Source organism: Stegostoma tigrinum, chromosome 43 (assembly GCF_030684315.1).
Source record: "Stegostoma tigrinum isolate sSteTig4 chromosome 43, sSteTig4.hap1, whole genome shotgun sequence".
NCBI lineage: Eukaryota > Metazoa > Chordata > Chondrichthyes > Orectolobiformes > Stegostomatidae > Stegostoma > Stegostoma tigrinum.
In genome coordinates, this window is record NC_081396.1 from 8,052,399 (window position 1) to 8,076,889 (window position 24,491).

The window sequence follows — 24,491 nt, forward strand, 5'->3', positions numbered from 1 at the left end:
CCCCTTTTCTGATGAAAGGTCTAGGCCCGAAACGTCAGCTTTTGTGCTCCTAAGATGCTGCTTGGCCTGCTGTGTTCATCCAGCTCCACACTTTGTTATCTCTGAAGCTATCAAGTGTTGTTTTGTTCAAGGTGTCTGCTGTTCTTGTTCTTCTAGATCTCAGAAGTCACATCTTTTCAGGACCCTGGCGAATAAATTTTGGAGAGTTAGTGCAGTGAATCTTGCCGATAATAAATGCATTTGCTACAATGATTCGGTCGTCATGGACCAAGTGTTATTGGAGGCTGTGCAATGATTGGTCAGACTTGTCTTGGATAGTGCCTCGAGTGGGTGGAGTTGCATCCATCCAGCCAATTGATGCTTCTAGAAGTTTGCCTTGCAGATAGAGGACAGGATCTTGGTAACCTGAAGAGTTATTGATTACAGAATTGCGAGCAACGGTCTGTTCTTTCAGTCAGAGTATTCACATGGCTCACTTAAATTAGGCAGAGGCATAGAAGCATAGAATCATTCAGCATGAAAATAGACCCTTCAGTCAAACTCCTCTGCACCGATCGGTCATCGTAATTGTAACTCGCCCCATTTATCAGCATTTGGCCCATATCCCTCTAAACCATTCCCATTCATATTTCCAACCAAATGTGTTTTTAATTTTGCAGTTGTACCAGCCTCCATCACTTTTTCTGGCAGCTTGTTGCATACGCACCCCACCTTCTGTGTAAAGAAGTTACTTCTGAGCCCTGTTATTTTAAATTTTTCCCCTCTAACCTTGAACTGATGTCCTTTAGTCATGCCCTGATATGCCTTTCCAAAATTCATCACCTCACATGTATCACTCCTTGACCCATTGGCTCATATGGTCAAGGTCCCGCTGGACTCTGAGATAATCTTCTACATTGCCCACTAGACTACCAGCTTTCAGAAGACTACAGCTGATTACATAATGATGATATGTCAATTTACATTCCCAAAATATTCCCCAATCTAAAAATGTTTTACCAACCAAATTTCATCTCCCAGGTTGAGACGCGGGATTGTGTTCTTGTTCATTGAACTAGAAACCGCCTGATCAAATGATTCTTGTACACAATTCAGTCAATCATCACCAAGAACAGAACATGCAATGACACTCGAAATTTTGCATTAAAAAGCACATAGATTAACCTTGAAATGCTCAGCAGCCTCAGCAGCATCTCAGGAGCCGAACAGTAAGTTAAAACGTCATGTCATGAGTAGTAATCGGAACACTCCTGAGGAAATATTACAGCCTGAAACGACAACACTGGTAAATGTTTCCATCGCTTCACAGCCCTGCCTCCAATGGCTTGTCTTCTGCCCCTTTGTTCAAGATTTTATATTTACACGTGTATAAACGGTTTCTGTTTTCATATTCTTCAACTTCTCTTTGCAAAGAGGCCCCACCTGTTCAGAATTTCAAACAAGTCTATTATGTGAGCCAATAAGGACAGTTCTTCGAACAAAGAACAGCTCAAATTTAATATGTTCCTCATATCACGATTTGTACATAGAAGTCAACATTCTCGTGAATCTCTGGTGCAGCTCTGAAATCACAATCTTCAAACTCTTGGCTGGAATCGAATACTGAACTCTTGAAATATGTTATTTGGTCTTCGGGGCCTCTTGTGATTTATAATATGTACTGACTTGTGTTGATTTAACAACAAGAAAAAGTACTGGAGTTACTTGTGATTCTTGTTAGAGTCGTATCAAGCTTGAAAGGTATCGTCAAAAAAATCCTTTCATATCAAAGCACCAAACCTCTGCCAATTCGAAGCATTACCATTGGCTTTTGTTTAAAAACTGCAAAATATCAACAATTAATGTGAGTTCCGTGTGCTAACAGTTCCAACTTATGAGCTTTTAGGTGTGTTCATGTCCATGAGTTCGCTGTCTTAACACAGTAGATGTTCCCAGAAATGAAATTAATATATCACCAAGTTAAAACACAAGGAAATTAAACACATATGATGGAGCCTGATGTGAAGAAATGTGGCATAGTTACATAGAAGTGGTTTCTCCATTATACTAGTGATCTGTTCATTCTAAGTCGATGCAGATCCCCATAACGTGACTATGTTTAGAGGGCACAAAACTCAGCCCATCACAACCCTGAGCTATGACGAATGTGATTGGTTTCTCGCTCCATGCCATGCAAATAAACCCAGTCTCACAAGGCTTATAAAGTCAGTGCTCCGATACACACAGTTACACAAAGCAAGCGGCGTTGAGACCTAGAGTTTGCTGTTTTCAGTTCCATCGGTGCAGAAACAATGAGTATTTTCTTGCTCTCAGTCCTTTTAGCCTTATCACCAAGTAAGTGGTGTTTCATATTGATATTTATTTGTTTAAACTGTGCAATGTTGTTACGTTTTTTGTAATGTCCCTTTCTGAAAACTCTTCTATTGACAGACAAATATCATGTAATAAATATGCCTTTCTCTGTCCAGGTGTCTTTACTGCTCGAGTGGACCAAACACCGAAATCAATAACAAAGGAGACGGGCGAATCACTGACCATCAACTGTGTCCTAAGAGATACTAGCTATGAATTGTGCAACACGTACTGGTATCGAAAAAAATTGGGCGCAACAAACGAGGAGAGCATATCGAGAGGTGGACGATATGTTGAAACTGTTAACAAAGGATCAAAGTCCTTTTCTTTGAGAATTAATGGTCTAACAGTTCAAGACAGTGGCACGTATCGATGCAGAGCATACACAGTAATGAGCTTGCTCTTTCATCATTACAGAATACCGTCAAATCTCCTATGAAGTAATACGGGACTTATTTTTTCCCTCAATGCTGAACATTAGCTTTGATTACGTCAATTCTGATCTGTAATAGCAGGAGGCACGTTATAAATGATTGGTACCAATACTCAGCAGAAAAAGTCTGGGCAAGAGGCAATTGGATGCTCAGCGCTGCTGTCCAATTTACCATTACGTACGACCATTCATTTTTGCGCTGGGATGTAACACTGTGACAGCTACTGCACAGCAACCGAGAAGATGCCTCTGGTAATACAGAAACGGCCAGCACACATTGTCACCAGAATCAGAAATACCTTGGTTCATTGGTTATCGGGATGAGCATCTATTCTGTAGCTTGGAGGACTGTCAATGTTAGTTTTCTGAAAGAACCACAAAAAATGTACAATTGTAGCAATCTGGATTGTAGTTTGCACCTCGACTTCATGCTGTTGTATGAATGAATGCGAGACGTTTTCGTACTGATCTGTGTGACTGTGTTACTTGGTGTAGCACAGCAATGAATCTTTGATTCCCGTCATACTGAAACCTCCCAACACCTTGGAGTCCCTTCTTAACGCAAATTATTATTTCCACGCCGAAACACAGCATGCTTAAATGCTCCTTGCAACTGTTAAAGTCTGGCTGCTGCTGTAGAATGATATTCGCAGTCCTTCAGTTGATGAGTATGTGAATTCCATAATCATATTCACATTGCAATGTTGACAATTATCCAGCGTTTACTGAGTGCCCAAGAAGTAGAAACGTTGACTGGGAACACAATGTAAAGGGAATGATTTGCATCATACATTCTGCATCAGTCCACCAATATCCTGGAACATCTGGGTGATATTTGTCCATATTAGCAACAATGGGTTTCTTGTGCTGGAGTGAAGTGATGTGCTGTGCTGGGGACACAGTGACACAAGTCACGGCATAAACCTTCCCCACAGTTGTCTGTTTTACTTCTTGATCGCGATTGCAATAATGAACTTTCTTGCTGATGGCTGCTGCTTCATGAAATTTAACATCAATTTTAGTTTGCCGTTTTCTGGAATTCTCGTCACATCCTGGCATGTAAACTCAGCATGCTGTCTTTTCCAATGTTTCTCACACTCGCACTGGAGACACGGAAAATGTGAATGGGTTTATAACTGTCCATAAATGAGGATTAGTTAATGCTATGCATGTATGTGGGAGACACTAGAGAAGACGTGTCTTTAAATGTTGACGATATTACCGTCGCTTCACTGACCCTTTTTGGGCAGTACTGATTGAGAACTGATTGACTGTGACTACTATGATGTATACGGAGATGGCACTGTCGTGACTGTAAATCCTGGTAAGTGACCTCCCTCGTTACAAATCGTTATGGTTTTGCTGACAAATTTTAAAAAATCATAGTTCTCAGTAAAACAATTTGAACTGCATAACGTGATAAATGGAAGAATGCTTTTAACACGGGCTCGGTTAGGAGTGTTGCCAAATATGTGTCTTAAGTTTCAAGCTCATTTTGAGATTTCGTTGGAGCATGAGTATATTGTTAAATATATAATTAGGCTGGGAGCAAGCCAATACTTCAACATATAATCTACTTGGCATGAAGAATGTAAGATGCTTATTTTAATAGATCACTGAATCCAGCTGCTACAAAGTAAACAGACAACGAATTTACACCGTACTTTGCCGTGCTAGAGTTTTACAGATACACAGAGCATTTCATTCGAACAGTTTAGCCAAGTCTGAATTGAGAAAAGCTTTATGCTAGCAGTAACGCTTTTTTGAATTGTGTCTGAATGAAATGCAGAGGGGACGTCTCATGCAATTAAAAATTGACAAGAGCTTCGACTGTAATATTGTTAACTCGATGGTAAATTCCCTGAAAATAATTATAATAGTTTGAACGAATTGGGACCGAGTGTGTTTACACAATGTAATTTTAATTAGTTTACCCGGTATCTTTATTAACCATGAAAAGCTCATTTTACTTTTATGCAACGTCGTGTTTTGTACAAATTACAAATTATGAGTTACAAATGCATTTTTTTTCTTTTTTGCAAGCTTGCTTAAATTGATTTTGATTTAGACATCAGTAGGAGTATTTTCACCAATACAGCGATGACTTGTTCAACTTGGGAAGCTTTCCTGTAGACGAATATCACAAGTGTCTGTAATTGGCTGCAAAGGGCTATAATTAGTGCAAAGCAAAATTGCTGAAACATGCTTAAAATCAAAACTGAACTACTGCTTTCCAGTTTGCCATAAAGAAAAGTATACAGTGAATTTTATGGGAGATTAAATCAGTCCAGCAAGTGGCAAATAAAATTAACCCTGAGGAATAGCCTTCCATATAATACATGGAAACATGGAAGTAGGAAGAGCAGAAGAGCGTTTGATTTTTCGAGCCTGCTCCACAATTTAAAATGATCATAACTGATAATTCAGCTGCATAATGCGTACCAATTTTCTGCCAGGCTGTTTGATCAATTTCACCCAAAGAACTAAATCTGAATTCTTGTCTAAAACATTCAACGTTTCAGCCTCAGCCACTTTTTCTGTAGCGAATATGGCCCAGAGAGTACTTTTCCACTTAAGGCGTAATGTTATAGACCAGAGCCACCGAAGGGGTCGGGTATATACTAATTTGAAATTTCCATCACTGGTAGACAGGGTGGTGAAGTAGGCGTTTAGCATGCTTGCCTTCAAGTTTGGACTTTTGAGTATCGGATTTGAAACATCATGTTGAGGTTGTAGAGATGGCAAGGACTCCTCTGGAGTACAATGTGCAGTTCTGGTCGCCCTGTTATAGGAAGGATACCATTAAACAGGAGAGGGTTCAGAAAAGATTTCCCAGGATGTTGCTGGGCGTGCGGGGTTGAGGTACAAAAATAGACTAGAAAGACTATGACTATTTAAACTGGAGGGTAGGAGGTTGAAGGGTATTCTTTGATGCTCACAGAGTCATGAGGTGCTATGTTAAGGGGAACAACAAAGGTATTTCATCTCGGGTAGGTGAGTTCAAAATTAGTGGTCATACTGTTAAGGCGATTGGAGAAAGATTGAAAAAGACATGAGGGACATTTTCTTTATACAGAGAGTGGTTGTTGAATGTGTTGAATGAACTGCCAGAGGAAGTGCTGGATGTGGGCACAGTTACAACTTTTAAAGGACATTTTACACGTTTATGAATAGGAATGATTTGGATGCATATGGGTGAAATACAGGCAGATTAGTTGGGAAGATGTTCAGCGTGGACTGGTTGACTTCAAAGGCCCGTTTCCATGCTGCATGACTCTCTGACTTTATGAGACGGCCTCTTTTCAGACATCAGTCCTGTCTTCCCGGAAATTAATCTGGTACCTAGTTTTTCAGAGACAGTATTCGTCCTGTCTCTGAAAGGAAACGTTAAAATGCAGATTGGGCTCAGAGAAATGTGGGGGTGCAGGATTTTTATCAGAAAGATGAAATGGTCACTCATTGGTCATTTTTCAAATGACACAGGGATAGGGTGCAGTGAGATAATCGTTCGATTTCACTTCGATGCTTCATGCAGTTTGTTCACTCGTGACATTCTCTCCCGGAAGAAAAGTGCTTCCCCTTCAACTGTAACAACGCTAAAACCGATCCCAGGCCATTCTGATTGGATATGATAACATTCTTGTGCATGCGTGTTTCATTGGTTCAGTTAGTAGCTGTTTAGACATTTCATGGAATGGTGACTTGATGAAAATCCGGCGTCAAATGTCATTCCCTGAAGTAGACAGCAGCGTTTTTTTAAGGTTAATTTAATGCCTGTGTCCTCTCCCTGAAAACAGCAAATGAACCATGGCTTTGCCATCTATGTCACTTGTATTCTCAGTAACATTCTATATGTATTTAATTTTCGAAATTGCCCAGCATTCTTACTTTAATACACGCATTGACAGTTATTTCCCAGCAATATATTTTCACTTGTTTCCAACTTGAATTTCTTTACAGCCCCAGTTAGTACTTCAAAAGCCCTATCATTTTAATGAGTCCTCGTACAATATTTATCGCTGTAATGTTTCACTTATCCTCTGAAATTTCCATTCTTTATTGGCAATTTCATTTTGTTCACCAATGGAGCAAACGCTGTTTGCATGACTGAAATATATCTCTTCCGTTGATTAAAAGAAGAAGAAAAACACCCATGGGATGTGGAAGTCGCTGACTGGGCCAACATTTATTTTCAATTTGGCAAATTTGGGGCACAACACACTCTGCCGTATAAAACATAGAAGAAATTTGGTTGCACAGTTCAGAATAATTCCAACGGTTTATTGTAGTTATTGGTAAACTGACCAACATTTTTTTCAAACTGGCATGCGATTTAATGAAATCAGTTACAACCTCCTAGTCCTCCACAGGAATAATTTACTCTGTGTTTCCTTAGATGTCTTTCATTTTGCTGGGAAATGGTACACTGACTGCATCTGATTTATAGTAAATTTATATTTTGTTATGGCCCTGATTGTGCAATATCCAAGTATGAATACAACATTTAAGTAGCAGTTCAGGCAAGAGGACTGCAAAACCATTCCTCAGAAGACAACATAATCATTTAATGGACTTCTCTGGTGACCCTTCTCTGAACAGCCTCTAGCGCACTTACATCCTCCCATAAATGAGATAACCAATATCACACACTATCCTCCGGGAGGAATATCTAATGCGCCTAGTCTTTCTGAAAAAAGAGAATAACTTCAGTGTCGTTGTGTTCAATTTCTTGTGTGATAAGTGATATAATTGGTTTATTTTTCTGAATTACATTATGTCTGTGTGTACTAATCTCAAGCAATACATTCATCAGGCCTCCTCTGAACCTCTGACTCCTACAATTTCTCTTTGTTTTGATTATACGTTTTTTTCTATTCTTCTTCTGAAATGGTCTTTCTTTATTCAATGAGATGAGATTACCTACAGTGTGGAAACAGGTCCTTCGGCCCAACAAGTCCACACTGCCCCTTGCAGCATCCCACCCAGACCCTTCCCCCTATAACCCACACACGCCTGAACACTACGGGCAATTTAGCATGGCCGATCCACCTAACCTGCACATCTTTGGACTGTGGGAGCAAACCAGAGGGCCCGAAGGAAACCCACGCAGACACGGGGAGAATATGCAAACTCCGCACAGACAGTTACCCGAGGCTAGAATCGAACCCGGGTCCCTGGCTCTGTGAGGCTGCAGTGCTAACAGCTGAGCCACCGTGCCGCCTCCAAAATTTCCCACAACCCACGCCGATGACCGTATTTTTGTAATTACTTGTGCCCACTGATGACTGACTGAATGTCCTTTCTATTTTTGTGATGCAACAAATTTGGAAAACAGAATTTATACATCCTCATCCAAGTGATAAATTACAAACATTCACATTTCTGCATCGGTCCCTCTGGCACATCATTCTCAAATCTTAAAATGAGTCCTGTACACTTACTGTCAGCTTCCGACTGCCCAGCGCGTCTTCTGTCCATTCCTATATCCTCCACCCAGGTCTTTCATTTTCGGGATGCCAACGTTGACACAGCATTTTATCAAATGTCTTCAGATATTAGACAACTGCAACCACCAATTCCCTTTGTCTGGTAGATTTGGCAAATATGACCTCCCTTTCACAAAGTCATTTTGCTTTCACACTGAATCCCTTGAACTTATCAAGTGCCCTGCTGTGACATATTTTATTGCATACCCTAACATTTTGCTACTCCTGCTGCGATACTAAATTCTCAATCATTTCTTGCTCATGGTCGCCCACTATTTTTGATTGAAAGTTTTAAATTTTTTCCCGTCAGTCTAAAGGTCTTTTCCATAATCGAGGATGTCACACAAACGTAAAACCAAGACATCAGTTATTTCAACAGCATTTTTCTGCTCAGACTCTAGGATGATGCCATGAGAGAACTGGCAGGTGTTGGCTCGTAACTCCAAACATTTAATCGAGATTGTTCCTTTGGTGATAGTGATTTTCCTGCTTCTGACCTCCCTTTCATTTGCCGATTCATTGTTGCTTCTTGGATGTTGCTTTTATTCTCTGTCATGTAAATTGATGCAAAATAAGTGTTCTATAAACTTTCTATCTCACTTGTTTTACAGCATAAATTCCTCACACTCACACGCTGCATGAACGATGTTCACTTTGTAAATCATTTACTTACAAAACCTATAAGAACTCACACGCTCTGTTCTTAATCTCGACTTTGTTTCCTATCGTACTATGATGTTCCACTACTTATTAATTTTCAGATGATTTAGTCCTGTAAATGCTGTTTAATTTTCTGATTTGACTTCTGTCTGTCTGCAATCAAATCTGTTTGTTTAATGTCGATGTTATCTTTAGCCACAGATGGCAGGTAAGACCCTTGGATTTCTCCTTACAATTTTGGAACGTATCTACTTTGTGCGATCTGGAATGTCTCCTTAAATGTCTGTCATTATATCATTGTTGATTTCTCTTCGAGCCTAATTTTCCAATTTATTTCAAGCAGCTCCGTTTTCATGTCACAATAACACCTCTTTTTAAAATTTTGGAGCTAATCCTCTCTTCCTCAAATTAAAAGCAAATGTATTATTGTCGCTGATACGTAGGTGGACTTTCAATACGAGATCATGAATTAATCAGATCATGTTTCACTGTTACAAGTTCAGCAGAGTTCCAGGACATGCAGTTTGCAGAAACTATTCCAAATCTTTGTACGAACTCCACATTAAATTTACCTTTGCACATTTGACTTTCCTAGCTGTTATATAGATAAAATCGCCCATCATTACAGACCCGATATCCCGACAAACTCTCATACTGTCTTCCTTTGTGCTCACTCCACCGTGTAGTTACTGATGGGTTACCTGAACACAACTCCCACAAATATCTTATCGACTTGATCTTTTTTTCAATTTAACTCAAACCCATTTCAAGTGCTGCTTTCCTGAAATGTGGGTCGCCCCTCTCTCTTTCATTAAATAGGAACAGCAAATTAGGAAGAAGCTCAGCAGCAACTGCGAAGAGAGAAGCATAATTTATGTTTCCAGTCGGATGCGACTCTGCTAACCCTCTTTCTGTCATGAAAATTGTATTGCAAATGAACTGTCACACGTACAGATTTCCTAGCTCTCGATCATTCCAACGCCACCTCTACCAATCCAATCCATGTCAATCCAAGCCAATCCATTCTCCTGCAAAAGGAGAGTGGCGAAGATCATCAGCAGTTTTCTCAAATTTGGACTTAGCATGTAGTGAATATCAGTGCAGACAGAGTTAATATCAATTCGAACTAGTGCAGCCGTGATTCTTGTTGGAAAGTATCAGAACCCACTGTTTCCACACTCCAGATCTGGGTTGACACGATCATGTGCCCGACAGCTTTAGTTGCAAGTGCGGTCAGTTGTTGTTCTGGTTTATGACGCTACAGAGACTGAAACGAGTCGTCATTGCCGTGGAAGGCATTGCGACATGTTGATTTCTTACTCTGGCCGAAAAAGGATTGAGAATCTGTCAAAAGTATGCTTGCAGGAGATCACTGAGCAGTGCCCATGTGTGAATAGACCAGAGGACACAGTTCAACATTCAGAAATGGGGTTGATAAGGCTGTTGTATTGTTTCATGATAAAAGTTTACGTGTGGTAAAGCCAGGATTGGACGACTGTAGAAAGCCAGAACCGTGTTTACCTTTGGTGTTTTGGAAGTACCATTGTGGCTGTGGCTGTATTTGATTTTAAAAAGTATGAGAAATTTAACTAAAACCTATTGCTCGAGTTTGAGTAAATGCAGTGGTGCGTGAATGAGCTGCGGTGTAATTTAGGACTTGGCAGCAGAGTTGGAGTTAGTTTTAATTTAAATAATTTGAAGGTGGAATTTCAGTGAGAGTATCAGAATAGTCGACGGTACCCTTGAAGTGCTTGGACGGCATGGTAGAATCTCATCTGTAGCATTTCCGAGAAGGGAGAAGCATTGCAACAATAAGAGGATGATCTGACTGATAGCTACAGTAAGAAGTCTGATGCTCAACTCAAGGTCACGAGTGAATCCACGGTTGTGAACATTCTGGCCAGATGACTGTTTAGGTGACAATAGGCTTCGTTTTGGGGACAAGGAAGTCTGGTATCTTTCCTTGAAAGAATATTTCAAATGTATGAAGTTTAATCAAAAAACGAATGGGAAGAAACCGTTTTGGGTGTATTGAGAATATGAGGCAATTAAAAATATCCAGATACACAAAGAAAGATATTAAGTGGTGTGTTTTACATTGGAGATATATATTTGGTTCAAGGAACTTTGCTTAAGAGCAGTGATGCTCACAGTACCGTTGCGCGCTCATTTTACAACAGGTTGATGAGAATCAATTTGAAAAGTAACTGTGAAATTAGCATGCGGGTAGAGTACTTGAGAATAAGATTATTGCTCTGTCACAGTCATGAAATGTCCATTTATAACCCCCAGTGATCCTCTGAAAGCAGTGAGACTGAATCGCAGTTCGAGGATTGGGGATTGATCTGTGTGTCCTATCAAACTCCATCACCTGTTAATGTAGTAGATTTTCTACTTTCCAAGGAACTGTTTTGCTCCCTCAACCACATGAGCAAGACCCCAAAATGTCTTCACTCTCTGGTGTCAAAAACATTTCTATTATCTTATAGAAACCCAAATGACACCTACTTCTCGAAAGCCTATTCAAACTTGTTTCTTGATAACTTTATGAGATAAAAATGTTCGATAAGGAGGAAATGTAAAACAGATTATCGGCAAAAATCCTTAATATTTTGAGACATGGCTAGAGCCTTCAACATAAAGACATGCTTTCAAAAGTGCACAAGGAGTGTAAAGAGGGGAAAGAAGAGAAAGGTTCATTGGGGAGTAATATTGGACTCCAAATCTTGGAGCCTAGAAGCACAGATACAAACTTTGGAACGGTTAAAATCATGAATTCTCTAGAAGCCAGTATTAGATGAATAGATGTTTCTCAGATGACTTGGGCTGGAGAAAATCTTAGAGCTAGAGTTGAGTGAAGTCATTGAGAAGTTAAGGCTGAATAAGGCAGTTTTCAGATCGAGGCGTGGTTTGACATCGCAAAATTTAAGTTAGGAAGCACAGTGGGGATCTGGGATATGTGCCTGGCCGCGGATTAAGACACTGGCAGCATAACTTTGGAGCCCCAAAGTTAGAAATTGGAGGTCGCCGAGGAATTCCCAGATAGTGCAATTTCATGACGTAATGTTAAAACTATAGGTGAGTGGAGAATCAAAAATCAGTGAAGTTAGAATTAAAAATGGGTGGTCTTAACAAGGACATTGAGGGTGATCTTATAGAGGTTAATGTAGTCATGACAAGCAGTGCCAAGATAAATATCATAGATCTTTTCCTTAGGACAGGGGAGTTCAAAACTAGAAGGCATAGGTTTAAGGTGAGAGGAGAAAGATTTAAAAGGGATCTGAGTGGAAACGTTTTCGCATGGAGGATGGTGTGTGTGTAATTAACTATTAGGAGAAGTCGTAGAGGCAAGTGCTGTTATTACATTTGAAGGATATTTGGATAGTATATGAGAGGAACAAATTTGGAAGGATGTGGGTACATCATCGGCAAATGGGATTAGTTAAGTTTGGATGTGTTGGACTGAAAGATCTGTCTCCATTCTGTAGGACTCTACCGCTCTACTTGATTTAGAGATCGCATCAAGGTTAAATATGACACCAATGTTGTGAACAGTGTCTTTCAGCATCATTGTATAATGATGCTATAACATGGCCAAAACATACATTTTATGTAATACTTGAGAGCAATCGATTAGAAAGAACATCCAAGAAGCAGTATAAGCATCGATTCAGGAGAGAGTAAGTCTTTTCTTTGTTGTAATTCTAGGAGTACAGCCTTCTCCACCAATAGTCAGTCTCCTATTCTCTGCAACGGAAGAACAGAGAGCAAACCGATTTGTGCAGCTGGTTTGTCTAATGACCGGATACTATCCTGAAAATGTTGCGGTGAGCTGGCAGAAGAACACGAATGACATAAGATCAGGTTTTACAACTACACCCGCAATGAAAACATCGAACAATGCCTTCAGCCGTACAAGTTTACTTCAAGTGCCCCTACAGGAATGGAGCAGCGGTTCTGTGTACAGTTGCCAAGTTTCTCATTCTGCAACCAAAAGTGTACAGACAAAAGAAATTAGACAAACATCGGGTAAGAAATTTAAACAAACTCACAAGCTCAAATTAATGAAGTGTAAACTTTCATCTTCAGTATTGCACCAGATGACATCTGGTTTTGGTGGTCTGTTGCTGAGGATGAAACATTCTTGAACTGGTTACAGTGAGTGATATCAATAGCATCTTATGGTCGAGAGAAATGCTAGAGGAAAAATCGGTTGGAAATGATCCAGGTATCCGATCTTTCAAAAATATAGTGGAGCACAACATTCGAAACTGTTTCCCTCTGCTCTCTGCGAGTCTCATTCTCAGTAGGAAAGAATTATTGGAATAAGGAAAGGCCTTGATGGAAGATAGAGGAAAAGAGACAGAAATGTAGACACTATGAGGAAGGCTACAGAATGAAGGGTGATTCTTTGCAAATCTTTTTACAATGGCAAGTTCAGACAAAATTTCTAGACAGCCTCGGTATTAAAAACACTTTATAAACCAAGCCAAAACTACGCTTTGGCTCATTTACAAATACAATCCAGGGCAGGAAAAACACCATGGCAATGCATACACTTCATCAGAAAGAATTCAACTTCAACAAGTCTGTTTCTCCTGCTGACACTATTATGGATTTAGTGTTTTCTGCTGTTGTGTGCCGCTATGCATTTGTAGAAAAGGTGAATTGGGAGGATGATGTTCAGTGAAACTAAAGGGAGAGACTGAGGTTTCTGGTGGAACAGAGACGGAAATTTGCTATTCGATGAGAATCGACAGAGACAGCAAGCATACAGCAAAATCCTCTGTTGAAGTATGTATCAACGGTTCTTTGTATAAACCGAATTAAGGCTAAGACACATCGGTTATCTTGAACAGCAGGTTTCGTGACCTTACAGGGATAATGATTGTCATTAATCCACTGTGGTTAAAATTCATCAACCCTCGTGGTGTGGTAGATTTTGTCTGTCTTCTGTTGTCTATTTTGCTCTCTTGCTCTCATTTTTACTGTCAGCCACTTTCTGCCTCTGTCCATCCATCTATCCGTCTCTATTTCTTCTGATCCCGATCTTTTTATCAGTTTATGTCTCCCTTTACTGGCTATGTGTTTCTTTCTCGATTTGTCTGTCCTTGACTTTCCATCTTGGAAGTATTTCTTCTTTTATCTTCCTGTAACTGGCGATTCGAGTCACTCTTTGTGCATCATTCATTGTTGCTCCTAGCGCTCCTCTTCCTGTGTGCACCTCTCAGGCTCCATGCCTCCATCTCTTGTCTTCATCCCATAGGTATCTCTCTCCCTCTCACTCTGGTTGACTTCTTCTATCTGTCATTCTCATGCTGTTGTTCTCTAGTTTTATGTCTCTCTATTTCCATCTCACTCTCTCAGTTTGCCTGTCTCTGCCCTTGTCTCCCTGCGTATCTGTATCTGCGCATATGTGTGCCTCTTTTAGGGCCTATCTGCCTTTGTATTTCTGCGAATTGTTTCTCTGTTTATTTCTGTATTGCTCACTGCATGGGCCCATACCAAACCTCTCACCCCTCCAAAATATTTTCCTTGTTTTTCTTTCTGTTTGCTCTATTTCTCAATTTTATTGGTTTATACAAGTTATGGTGCATATCAGCAAACATGCAAAGAAGAAATGTCCCTTCAAATTCGATATATATCAGTGAGGGAGATGGTCACATTTTAATCATCGCATCCTTTGTCACTGATTAAGACATCCTTGTTACACTTCTGGTGATTGAAACAAGGGCCAGAATTAAAGTCTTGCATTTCTCACTGACAGAGATCGCTGTATTACTAAGGGATCCAACAGTTGAAGAAATTTGGATGAATAAAAGCGCCACTCTAGTTTGCGAAGTGCTCTCTCCAGTTTCTGCTGGAGCAGTCGTCTCTTGGATGGTAAATGGAAAAGTAAGGAATGAAGGCGTTCACATGGAAGCAGCTACAATGAGTGGAAATCAATATCTGACCGTCAGCCGTTTGACCAGCAGCGTGGAAGAGTGGCAGAGTGGGGTGGAATACACTTGCTCCGCAAAACAGGATCAGTCATCCACCCCAGTCGTAAAACGAACAGGAAAGGCAAGAGGTGGGTGGCAAAAAAAATTTGTATTTATTTCTGTAATGCCATTTGCAAATGGCAATGACGGAAAAACTAAAATGACCTGTATTTCCATTCCAGTCGAACCAAAACAACCATATCTCCGCCTCCTGCCCCCGTCACCAGAAGAGATTCAAAGCACCAGCTCTGCCACTCTCACATGTTTGATAAGAGGTTTCTCTCCTGACAAAGTACGCATTTACTGGGAAAAAGATGGTGTTTCTGTGAGCGCGAACATCACCGATTTCCCCACTGCTCTGGAACAGGACCTGACCTTCAGCACACGGAGCCTCCTCAATTTATCTGCAATGGAATGGAAGAGCGGAGCAAAATACACCTGTGCTGCCTCACATCCACCTTCACAATCCACTGTGAAGAGTGTCATCAGGAACCCGAAAGGTAAGGACAGTTTTTCAGCAACTATTCTCATAATCAATCCTTTGTGATAAATATAAGCACAACATGAAACTGTGAGCAAATACTCCAAGGTTCCAGAAACTTGCAAACGGCCAACGCCTCTTGGAAATGAAACAACTTTAACACACAGCACGCGGGTAGTAAATAGATAGAAGAATCAACAATATCCAAGAAGCACGCTGCCCCAAGCAGTGTGAGGAAAGCTGATATTAAGAATGGAGGGGTTGGCCCTCTAGTGGTAGAGTGGTAATGTCATTAGCCCTAGGCCAATAAGCCCGCATTTAATACCTGCCTGTTGCCAAGTTGTGCAATGACTTATCTAAACAGGTTGAAAGAGAAAAATTGGTTAGCTAAAAAAACTATATTGAGAAAGGAGCTTAATTACACAATTAACTCTTGAGAGTCAGCTATCTTTAGGCAACAATGGATGAATGTATTCACAAAATTTTGAGTCGTGTTTGCTTCAGTCAACTGCTTTAGGCTTCTGCTTTCAGTCTAGCTTGAGTGGTTGCTGACAGTCAACTGAAAGGTACACAGAAGTACAACCTAACCAGTTAAAGAGTTGAACTCATGTATGTGAATTATCATGTACATTTCAAGGATCCTATTATTCAGTATGATTCCCTGGGACGCCACAAGAACGGACAAATAAATCTGCTGTTGACATAAATAATTCACACAAGCTACTGAATTAGATTTAATTCCTACTCTCTGCTTAGCTCATTGATCTGATCCGATTTTGTTGTGGATCGTGGAACCGCCAATTTATGTTCTAAAGAAATGAATGGCAAGACATCAAGTTTTCAACACTGATGTCTGGTACATAAGTCTGTGATCAAGGGAATCGATTACTTGCCCGCGCAAACTTTCTGTCATTCACTTACTGGTAATTATTGAATAAATTTGAGTGAAAAATCAGCTGAGGTGACAAAGTGATTCCAACAAATCACACACAACAGTGAGAAAGCATCAAGATGCATCTGAGAAAATATGGCTCATAGATGCAGTCACAAACATTGATCAGGAAAAATTCCACTTGTTGAGCACCCATGCACTGAAATAGCAAACTAGCAGAAGCCCATGCGTTGATTTAGATTTGTTGAAGATACTTGTAAGTTGAACTGGGATAGACTTATGTGAGTTTACATACAATCTCTAAGAGGGGCTTTGGTGGAAATGCTCTTGCAAAGGTCAGGGCCAAATGGGAATCTCATTCACTCGCTGTAGAATGGGTTACACATTTTTTTCCTTGTTGAATAACTATGACTGATCAGTCAAGACAAGATTCCTCAAAGAAATTTGCACCCCACATTATATCAATATGGAATGTCACTTCCTTTTCCACAGTGATGGAAGAAATTCACTTGAAATTGTGATCATTTTCAGTTTAGAATGCTGGAGTGGGGGAAGGATTCCCAAATAAAATTACATCGTCTGTACACGGAACATTTTGAAATTTAAAAAGTCGTTGTTAAGTCTTCGATTTCTGTTTTTAACACATGCATAAGATTCATTTCATTGCAATCGGTTTTATCGCAGCAGCATTTCTCCTCTCAACATTCTGTTTCACTACTGAAAAGATACTATGTTGTGAAGATGCAGTTATCACCAGGCTCATCAGATGGAACTGATCTAGTAAAATGAAACATGTCCACATTACATAATCAAGAAATGATAATATAGCCTGACTGTGCTCAGGTTGCCAATCCACAAATTCATGTTAACCGCCTGTCAGGTTGAATGGAGGGTCAGTGGAAGACATTAAATCAGGACCGCCAGCAGATAAGCAAGTATTCAGACTGAGAGTTTGGAATGTGAGACAGTAATATTAATCAACACAGGAATAGTTCCTGCAATTTTTCTCCCCACCCATCGAACCTGGCAGCATTGAAGAAATGCAGAAGTTTTACGAAATGCATACAATATTAAATGATTCAATTCGAACTGTATGATTGACATCCGCCCTCACAAGAGATATCAGAACTTGTAGAGTTAACTGATTCTGCAAATATAATGGAGGTTGTATTATTTAGAGTGATAATACAAGGAAAACATTCAAGAATCTTCTTTTCATTTGTTTTTGTTCCATTATGCACAAAGAAAGTAACTGTTACTGTATTAAAAACGACCATTTTTCTTTCAAAATCTAAATACCCGCTTTCCCACGTCTTTCTGTCCCTTTAACGTTGGCACAATACCGACAGCTATGAGTTGAGGCTATTTTCAGTGTTAAAGTTGAGATATCATAGAAACGTACTGACAATATTTTAGATTTCCTCACTTCACACTCTTAAAATAATAGCTAATGCAACAACCATCTTCAGAGAATGCCCCTGACCGGACCTGAATTGTGCAGTAACTATCTCTTTTTTAAAATAAAAGATTCTGCAGAGGAAATAGGAAAACAAAATCATGTCAAAGGATGAAAACGATCAAAATACAGATTGACATGAGGGGAATTGAATTCGTTGGTCGGATGCTGTGAAATTAATTTTAGTTGTGGAATAGGAGATATTTATGAGATGTTTTTCCTCATCTGCTTATGTATTCTGACAAATGCAGTCCAGGCTGCAGTAATTATCTTCTGGCATCAATAAATGCAAAAGGTAAGAGTGTGCAACGCTAGAACAGAAACAATTAGGACCCGGTATGCCCAAGTTAGAAAAATTTCCAAATTGTGCAATAATACATTGCAAATATTACCAAAGCCGCATCCACAGCAGACACAGCGAATGAAAACAACGTGAACAGAGGACACAGCATCTAATTATCTGAGTCGATACAATCTGAGAAAACAGATAACAGATTGCAGTAAGTAAACTTATTCGCAACTCTTGTAGTATTTTGGAATTTATTTCAAGATTGCAGCCTGAAAAAATGTATTCCTTATTCTTTCCAGATGATTGCCGTCACACAGACATTTCTGTCAGTCTACTGAAGCCTCCGTTTGAAGAGATTTGGACACAACGGACAGCGACCATTGTTTGTGAAATCGTTTACAGCGACTTAGAAAACATCAAAGTTTTCTGGCAAGTGAATGGGGCTGAGAGAAAGAAAGGAGTCGAGACACAGAATCCCGAGTGGAGTGGAACTAAATCCACCATTGTGAGCAAACTCAAAGTCACGGCTTCGGAGTGGGACAGTGGCACCGAATATGTTTGCCTGGTAGAAGACAGTGAATTACCAACACCAGTGAAGGCCTCTATCAGGAAGGTAGACGGTAAGTGGGGATAATACTGCAATAACAACAAAAAGAATGGATGCAGAAATCTGAAATGAAAGAAGGTGCTGTAGAAATTGAGCTGGACTGGCTCAATCTGTGGAGATAGAAATAGGGTGAACCTCTCCAGTCCAGTATGTCTCCTTCTCCAAAAGGCCTGTTAATGTTACTGTTGAGATAAAACTGGCTCATTGTCTAATCCAATGTATAAACACCTTTGCAAATTATCCTTTTATTTTTGCCTCGAATGACCAGGAGTCCAAAGTTCTGGCTCCTGCCAAAGTATAACGACGAACATGATGAACTCTGAGTAGTTGAATCATTTGCATTTTTAGAGCGGCAGTTCTTTCAAAAATGTGATTCTTTGCAAGATCGATCCTACCACTAAAGTGATGTAACCTTCTCGAACATTCAGAGATATTTGTACAGTCTCACAGATAGGAAATATTTTACAAAGCACATGCATTGGTAGCAAAGAAATTGTGGTGCAGATATAAGACTGTCTGAGTTAAACAAATATCTCTCTCTTTGCAGTCAGCCAAATGCATCCTCCCAAGGTTTATCTCCTGCATCCATCGGCGGACGAGATTGACACTGAGAATTCAGCTACCCTGTTGTGTCTAGCCTCCAACTTTTACCCAGCTGAGATTTACATTGGTTGGATGGCAAATGACACACTTTTGGATTCTGGGTACCGCACCCAAGTAGACAGCGAGAAGGGAAATGGTTCCAGCTTCGTTACCAGCAGATTGAGACTCACAGCGGCGGAATGGAACAGTGACACCACTTACTCCTGCTTAGTGGGACACCCGTCCCTAAACCGGGATTTAATCAGAAGTACAAATAAATCCCACGGTAAACCGTCGTTAGTTAATGTTTCAGTCATACTAAACGACACTGCTAAAACCTGCACATAACTTTGATGTTTGATGATTTGTTTTCCATAGATCGGTCAATGTCGTTCTTGCAAAAAAAAAATTTTAAGCAACTGAACCAATGCATTTCAAATCATTGCACGCAATAGCCACATTTCCGATCAGTGACCACTTTTGGAAAAAAAGAAATAACCATTGTTTCAAACTCTATGTGTTGGTGAAAGATAATTATTGTTAGATACTGAAATGCAAGTCAAACATTGCCAGGGTAATCGGTCTGAAGACAACTTGAAGCTCTCACTCCGATACTGAAAGAACAGGAAGTTATGTTTCAGTCTGTATGTGGCTCCAATAATTGCAATAAATGCAGAATGAAAACTTTCTGACTTACTTGTTCTTGGTTTGCATATATAATACTTTCACAAAGATGATTTAGAGCTTGATTGAAGTGTGTGCGATCTCCATTCTTGACGCGCCAGCACGGCAGCCTTTTTGCACTTGCAGAATTTTATGTCCCGTCGGGTTGCCACCGATTAAGCCATACTTATCCTAGCCATTTTGGGCAGCAATCCTCCGTTATGCTTAGACAGTGGAGTATCTAGTTGTTGAATGGACGGACTGAAGTTCACGTGAGGCCAATTTATTTAGTATGACAATCGGTCATCCATATTGCCCTGTCCTTCACTTAACCAGCTTTGCCAATTATTCTCTTGTGGTGACGTCGAAATCTCGCCCACAGCTTTGGTGTTGCATTCCCACAAGGATCTATGCTTGAGCCCTCATCCAGGCAGGCCGTGATGAATATCATGAAAACTCAGACACTATTTCGACACTGATATCACATAATTCTCTCTCACAATCGCCTGTTGCTTCTCTCTGTGTACGCCCTGAGATGTGAACACACAATAAAATAGCGCAGAATCCAAAAACAATGTCCTCAATTCAGACTATAAACCCAGGACGAGACTCATCCATACCAATGAATTCTTTAGCCATTTCCCATTGTGAGAGGTTTTCTTTCCAGACTTGACATCCAACTTGAATGTCCAAGTCCATCGCTCAAAACGACAGATGGTTGCTGTTTCTTCTGGATTATCTGCTTTCGACAAGCTCAACCAATCCTATCGTGTCGTTTGACCTGACTGTTCAGCATCTCATTGTCTGCTATACATCTTCCATTCTCCACGGTCTTAAATTGACACAAAACTCAGTTACATGGCATACAAATTCGCAGCAGTTCCCATTACTTCATCACCACCATACTCACTGAACCACTCTTAACAATGTCCATGAATGATTCCCTTACAAAATATTCTTGACTTCTCCAAATTCCTCCAATTCCTCTTCCATCACTATTGATGTGATCCATTCCCACATTGTTTGAAGCCATCCTTCTGTACCCATGTTGTTCTAGGCTGCCATGCATTCAGAATTTTACTGCCACCATCGTGTCCATCCAAGGACATTCAGTTCTCCAAATTGGTGATTGTTCAGTCCTACTTTCACTTAATCAGTCTTGCCAAATATTCAAATACAGTGATATCCTATTCACTCACACAGCATCACTACTGCATCCTCACAAGACTTTGTACTTAGAGCCTTATTGATGTAAAACCTACACACTACCTCTAACTAATGATACAAATTTGGAGTCCATCTACACAATGAAAATATGGGATTGCAGTATTATAATGGATCAAATCTATGATCAGTTAGCTGATCCATTCGTTTCTGTAATGGCCTTATGGCATTTACAACCTGTGTACCAAGCAGGCCATCATAAAAGCATTAGCAGGTCTGGAGGCATTTGTGGAGAATATTTCTGATCGAGGGACCTTCTTCAGACCTATGAGGAAGGGTCACTGGACCCGAAACGTCAACTCTGATTTCTCTCCACAGATGTTGCCACATGTGCTGAACTTTTCCAGCCATTTCTGATTTCGTTTCTGAATTACATCATTCACAGACTCTTTTGATTTTTATTTAAGTTGTTATGCTGAACATCAGCACACAACAAGGTGAAACCAATGGAGCAGTCAGGGTAATTGGTTGGCAGAATGGTGTCCACGTTGTCCTGCACCTACCGCCCTTCTTCCCCGAGAAGTCCTCCGTTTTAAAATGGCGGGAGAAACACTTTTGCAAAAGTTCTGCGACATTCAGAATTGACCAGGCGCAAATTTCGCATTGTCTGTTCTGATCTCAGTTTATTATACAGCAGGTGTGCTGAATAGATCACGAGGAAGCAATACAAAGGAATGTAGTTCTGAAATTCATGCATGGTCACGAAAGGCTACACCAGCTGTGATGTTAGAGATAGCACGCTCAGGTCATCTACTTTGGTGAACATGCATGCCTGACCCGCTGTTCATGAAGTTGATGAATCTTTGGACATTTCGCAGTTGTCACTGTTCCATGACATGAGCTATTTATTTCTGTGAGTCGATAAGTCTGTTCAATGTGATTTGCTTACGGTTTGTGCTGGATTGGTGATTGTGTAGAGTCGATCTCCTGTTGTCTATTCTGTGTATCCTTTTGTAAGGCTGCCTCTGAATGGGAAAATATCCATAATGTGGTATCTATCCATGTCGTGTCTGTTTCGTTAACTGAGAGAAACACTGTGCTGTAGACCGTCCCACTCGCCCATCCTGGCCGAAGTGTCAGTAAGTCGAATGGATTCCCTAGGCCATGTCATGAGTATCTAAACATGTTAAGCACTGCCTGTCAATTGCAGAATGATGCTGCTGCCGGAAATGGCATCTGTGTATGCACAGTCTTGTGTGATTCACGAGTGAAACAAACCGCTGAACTATTGTGTGTGATATCTGATCATGGTCAGAAGTATCTCTTTTTTTGAACGATCCGCGGCTTTACATGCTGGAGTTCGTTGGTGAACTGTATAATTCTCGATGCTCTGTGAGCTACTTGAAGTGCAACTTGTGGTTTAAGCACAGCCATAAAAAATGGCTTGGGGAACGCCTTCTCTCTGCTTCACAAGTCCTTGAGCAGGCTCCGCAGTGCCAAAATATCTGACTCGTGCCATCCGAACTCCATCATGTTTCACTCTCTGCTCCTTGCTAACTCGAAGCTCAGTCACTTAACGCACTGAAGTCCTGATATGAATTGCACACAAATCAATTAAAATTTCGTGCTTTTGTGTTGAGATGGATGCCAGATGCAGCCGCTGCTGAGAATCTTTTGCAGATCAGTTCAACCTGAAATGGCAAAGATCGGATAAGACCCTGGATGTAAACAGCGAATTCATATGTGAAATAGTTTTGTCAGTACGACACTTCTGCGATCATGATTGTATTGGATGAAAAAAAATCCAACTGCCAGATTACATTACGAGCACGAATTTTTCGGCATGAACTATACTGATGTGATTTCAAAATTTATTGGAAGTGGATATTATACTGGTATTAATTAAGATTTAGTTAATTTGAAGAGAACAAAATCAGTCTAAATAGAGTAAACAAACTATTATTCTCTTGTTAGAGGATTGTTACCAGTGAGGCATCACAAGGAAGAACACTTGTGCAAGCATTGTTCATAACCTATGTCAGAGACAGTGATGACAAAATGTGATATTTCCAGCATTATGAGTGTATTATATCTATGTTTGTTGTGTTAAGAATGTGAGGAGGCTCCAAGCAGATACAGACAATCTGATATCTGGGCAAGAAGAGCGCAGACGCATTATTTTGTAGATTATGTGTGAGGTTATACACAGTGGTAGAGTGATCTGAGATGAGGACCTTTTTCTTAAAGGCCAAGAGATTGGACATTGTTGGTGCGAAAAGGAACTTGTAAGTCCGAATAGATTAGTAATTGAAAGCTAACACATACAAGAATGAGATAGCGTGCTTGGAGGCGTGGAGTACAGACAACAATGTCTCCATCAATGTCAACAAAATGAAGGAGCTGACCATTGACTTCAGGAAGCAGAGTAAAGGGCGCGCCCCTGTCTGCATCAGTAGTGCTGAGGTGAAGAAAGTCGAGAGGGTCTAGGAGTGATGATCACCAACAATCTATCCTGGTTCACTCATATCGAATGAATGACCAAGAAATCACAACAATATTTCTACTTCCTCAGGACATGAAGAACATTTGGCATGTCCACAAGGACTCAAATGAATTTTTACAGATTCTCAATAGAACGTATTACATCTGGATGCACCACAGCTCAGTTTGGAAACGACTCTTCCCAAGACCGCAAGAAACCACAAGAGTCGTGAACACAGGCCAGCCTTCCACCTATTGACCTCATCTATATTTCCTTCTAACTTGGGAAAGCAAACAATGTAATCAAAGGCCACTCTCATCTCTGTCATACCCTCTCCCACACCATTCCATCGGTTAGAAAATATAAATGTTATGAATAGATTTAAGAGAACAATCTTCACCACTGCTCTTAGACTTCTGAATGGAACTCTCTAAATTTTAAACTAAATTTGATCTCTCCCTATGGATCTTATCTGCAGCCATAGCAATTTATTTTTGCTCCATTTGATGACCCTATATTCTTTGTACAATACGATCTGTCTGTACTGCACGCGAAACGAAACAATTCACTGTACCTAGGTACGGGTGACAATCACGAAAATAATCAAATCAAATTGAAGAGTCAGCAATGAGGAAAGTCGATGTTTTAAGGCCATTCATTGCAAGAAAAATTTGAATCCATTCGTATACCTTGATTCAAATTTGCAGTTTTCATAAAATATAGTACACAGTCTTCCCTGCGCTTAAATAAGGATACGCTCTCCTTCAGATGAAATGCAACAGACATCTGGATCTCAAATCTGTGCGATGGTAGCGTGGCTTTACGATAAGAGATTGATGATACTGGATCCATAGGCTCAGCAAATGGAATGATGAGAGATTATATCATTCATAAAACATGTTCAAAATAGTGTACGATTGCTTTATAGATGTTAATGACATTGGTTGAAATGTGGATATATGG

The 24,491-nt window shown here is 40.2% G+C and overlaps 1 gene segment (V, D, J or C); it reads left to right on the top strand.

The window, feature by feature from the left end:
• The first annotated feature begins 2,231 nt into the window (after positions 1-2,231).
• The window catches only part of LOC125448883 (Ig heavy chain C region-like), a 28,058-nt gene continuing 5,798 nt past the window's right edge, over positions 2,232-24,491 (top strand). The window contains 8 exon segments of the C gene segment in view: positions 2,232-2,334; positions 2,469-2,775; positions 2,865-2,923; positions 12,640-12,960; positions 14,699-15,001; positions 15,095-15,412; positions 18,330-18,650; positions 19,185-19,505. Coding sequence covers positions 2,292-2,334; positions 2,469-2,775; positions 2,865-2,923; positions 12,640-12,960; positions 14,699-15,001; positions 15,095-15,412; positions 18,330-18,650; positions 19,185-19,505 — 1,993 coding nt within the window.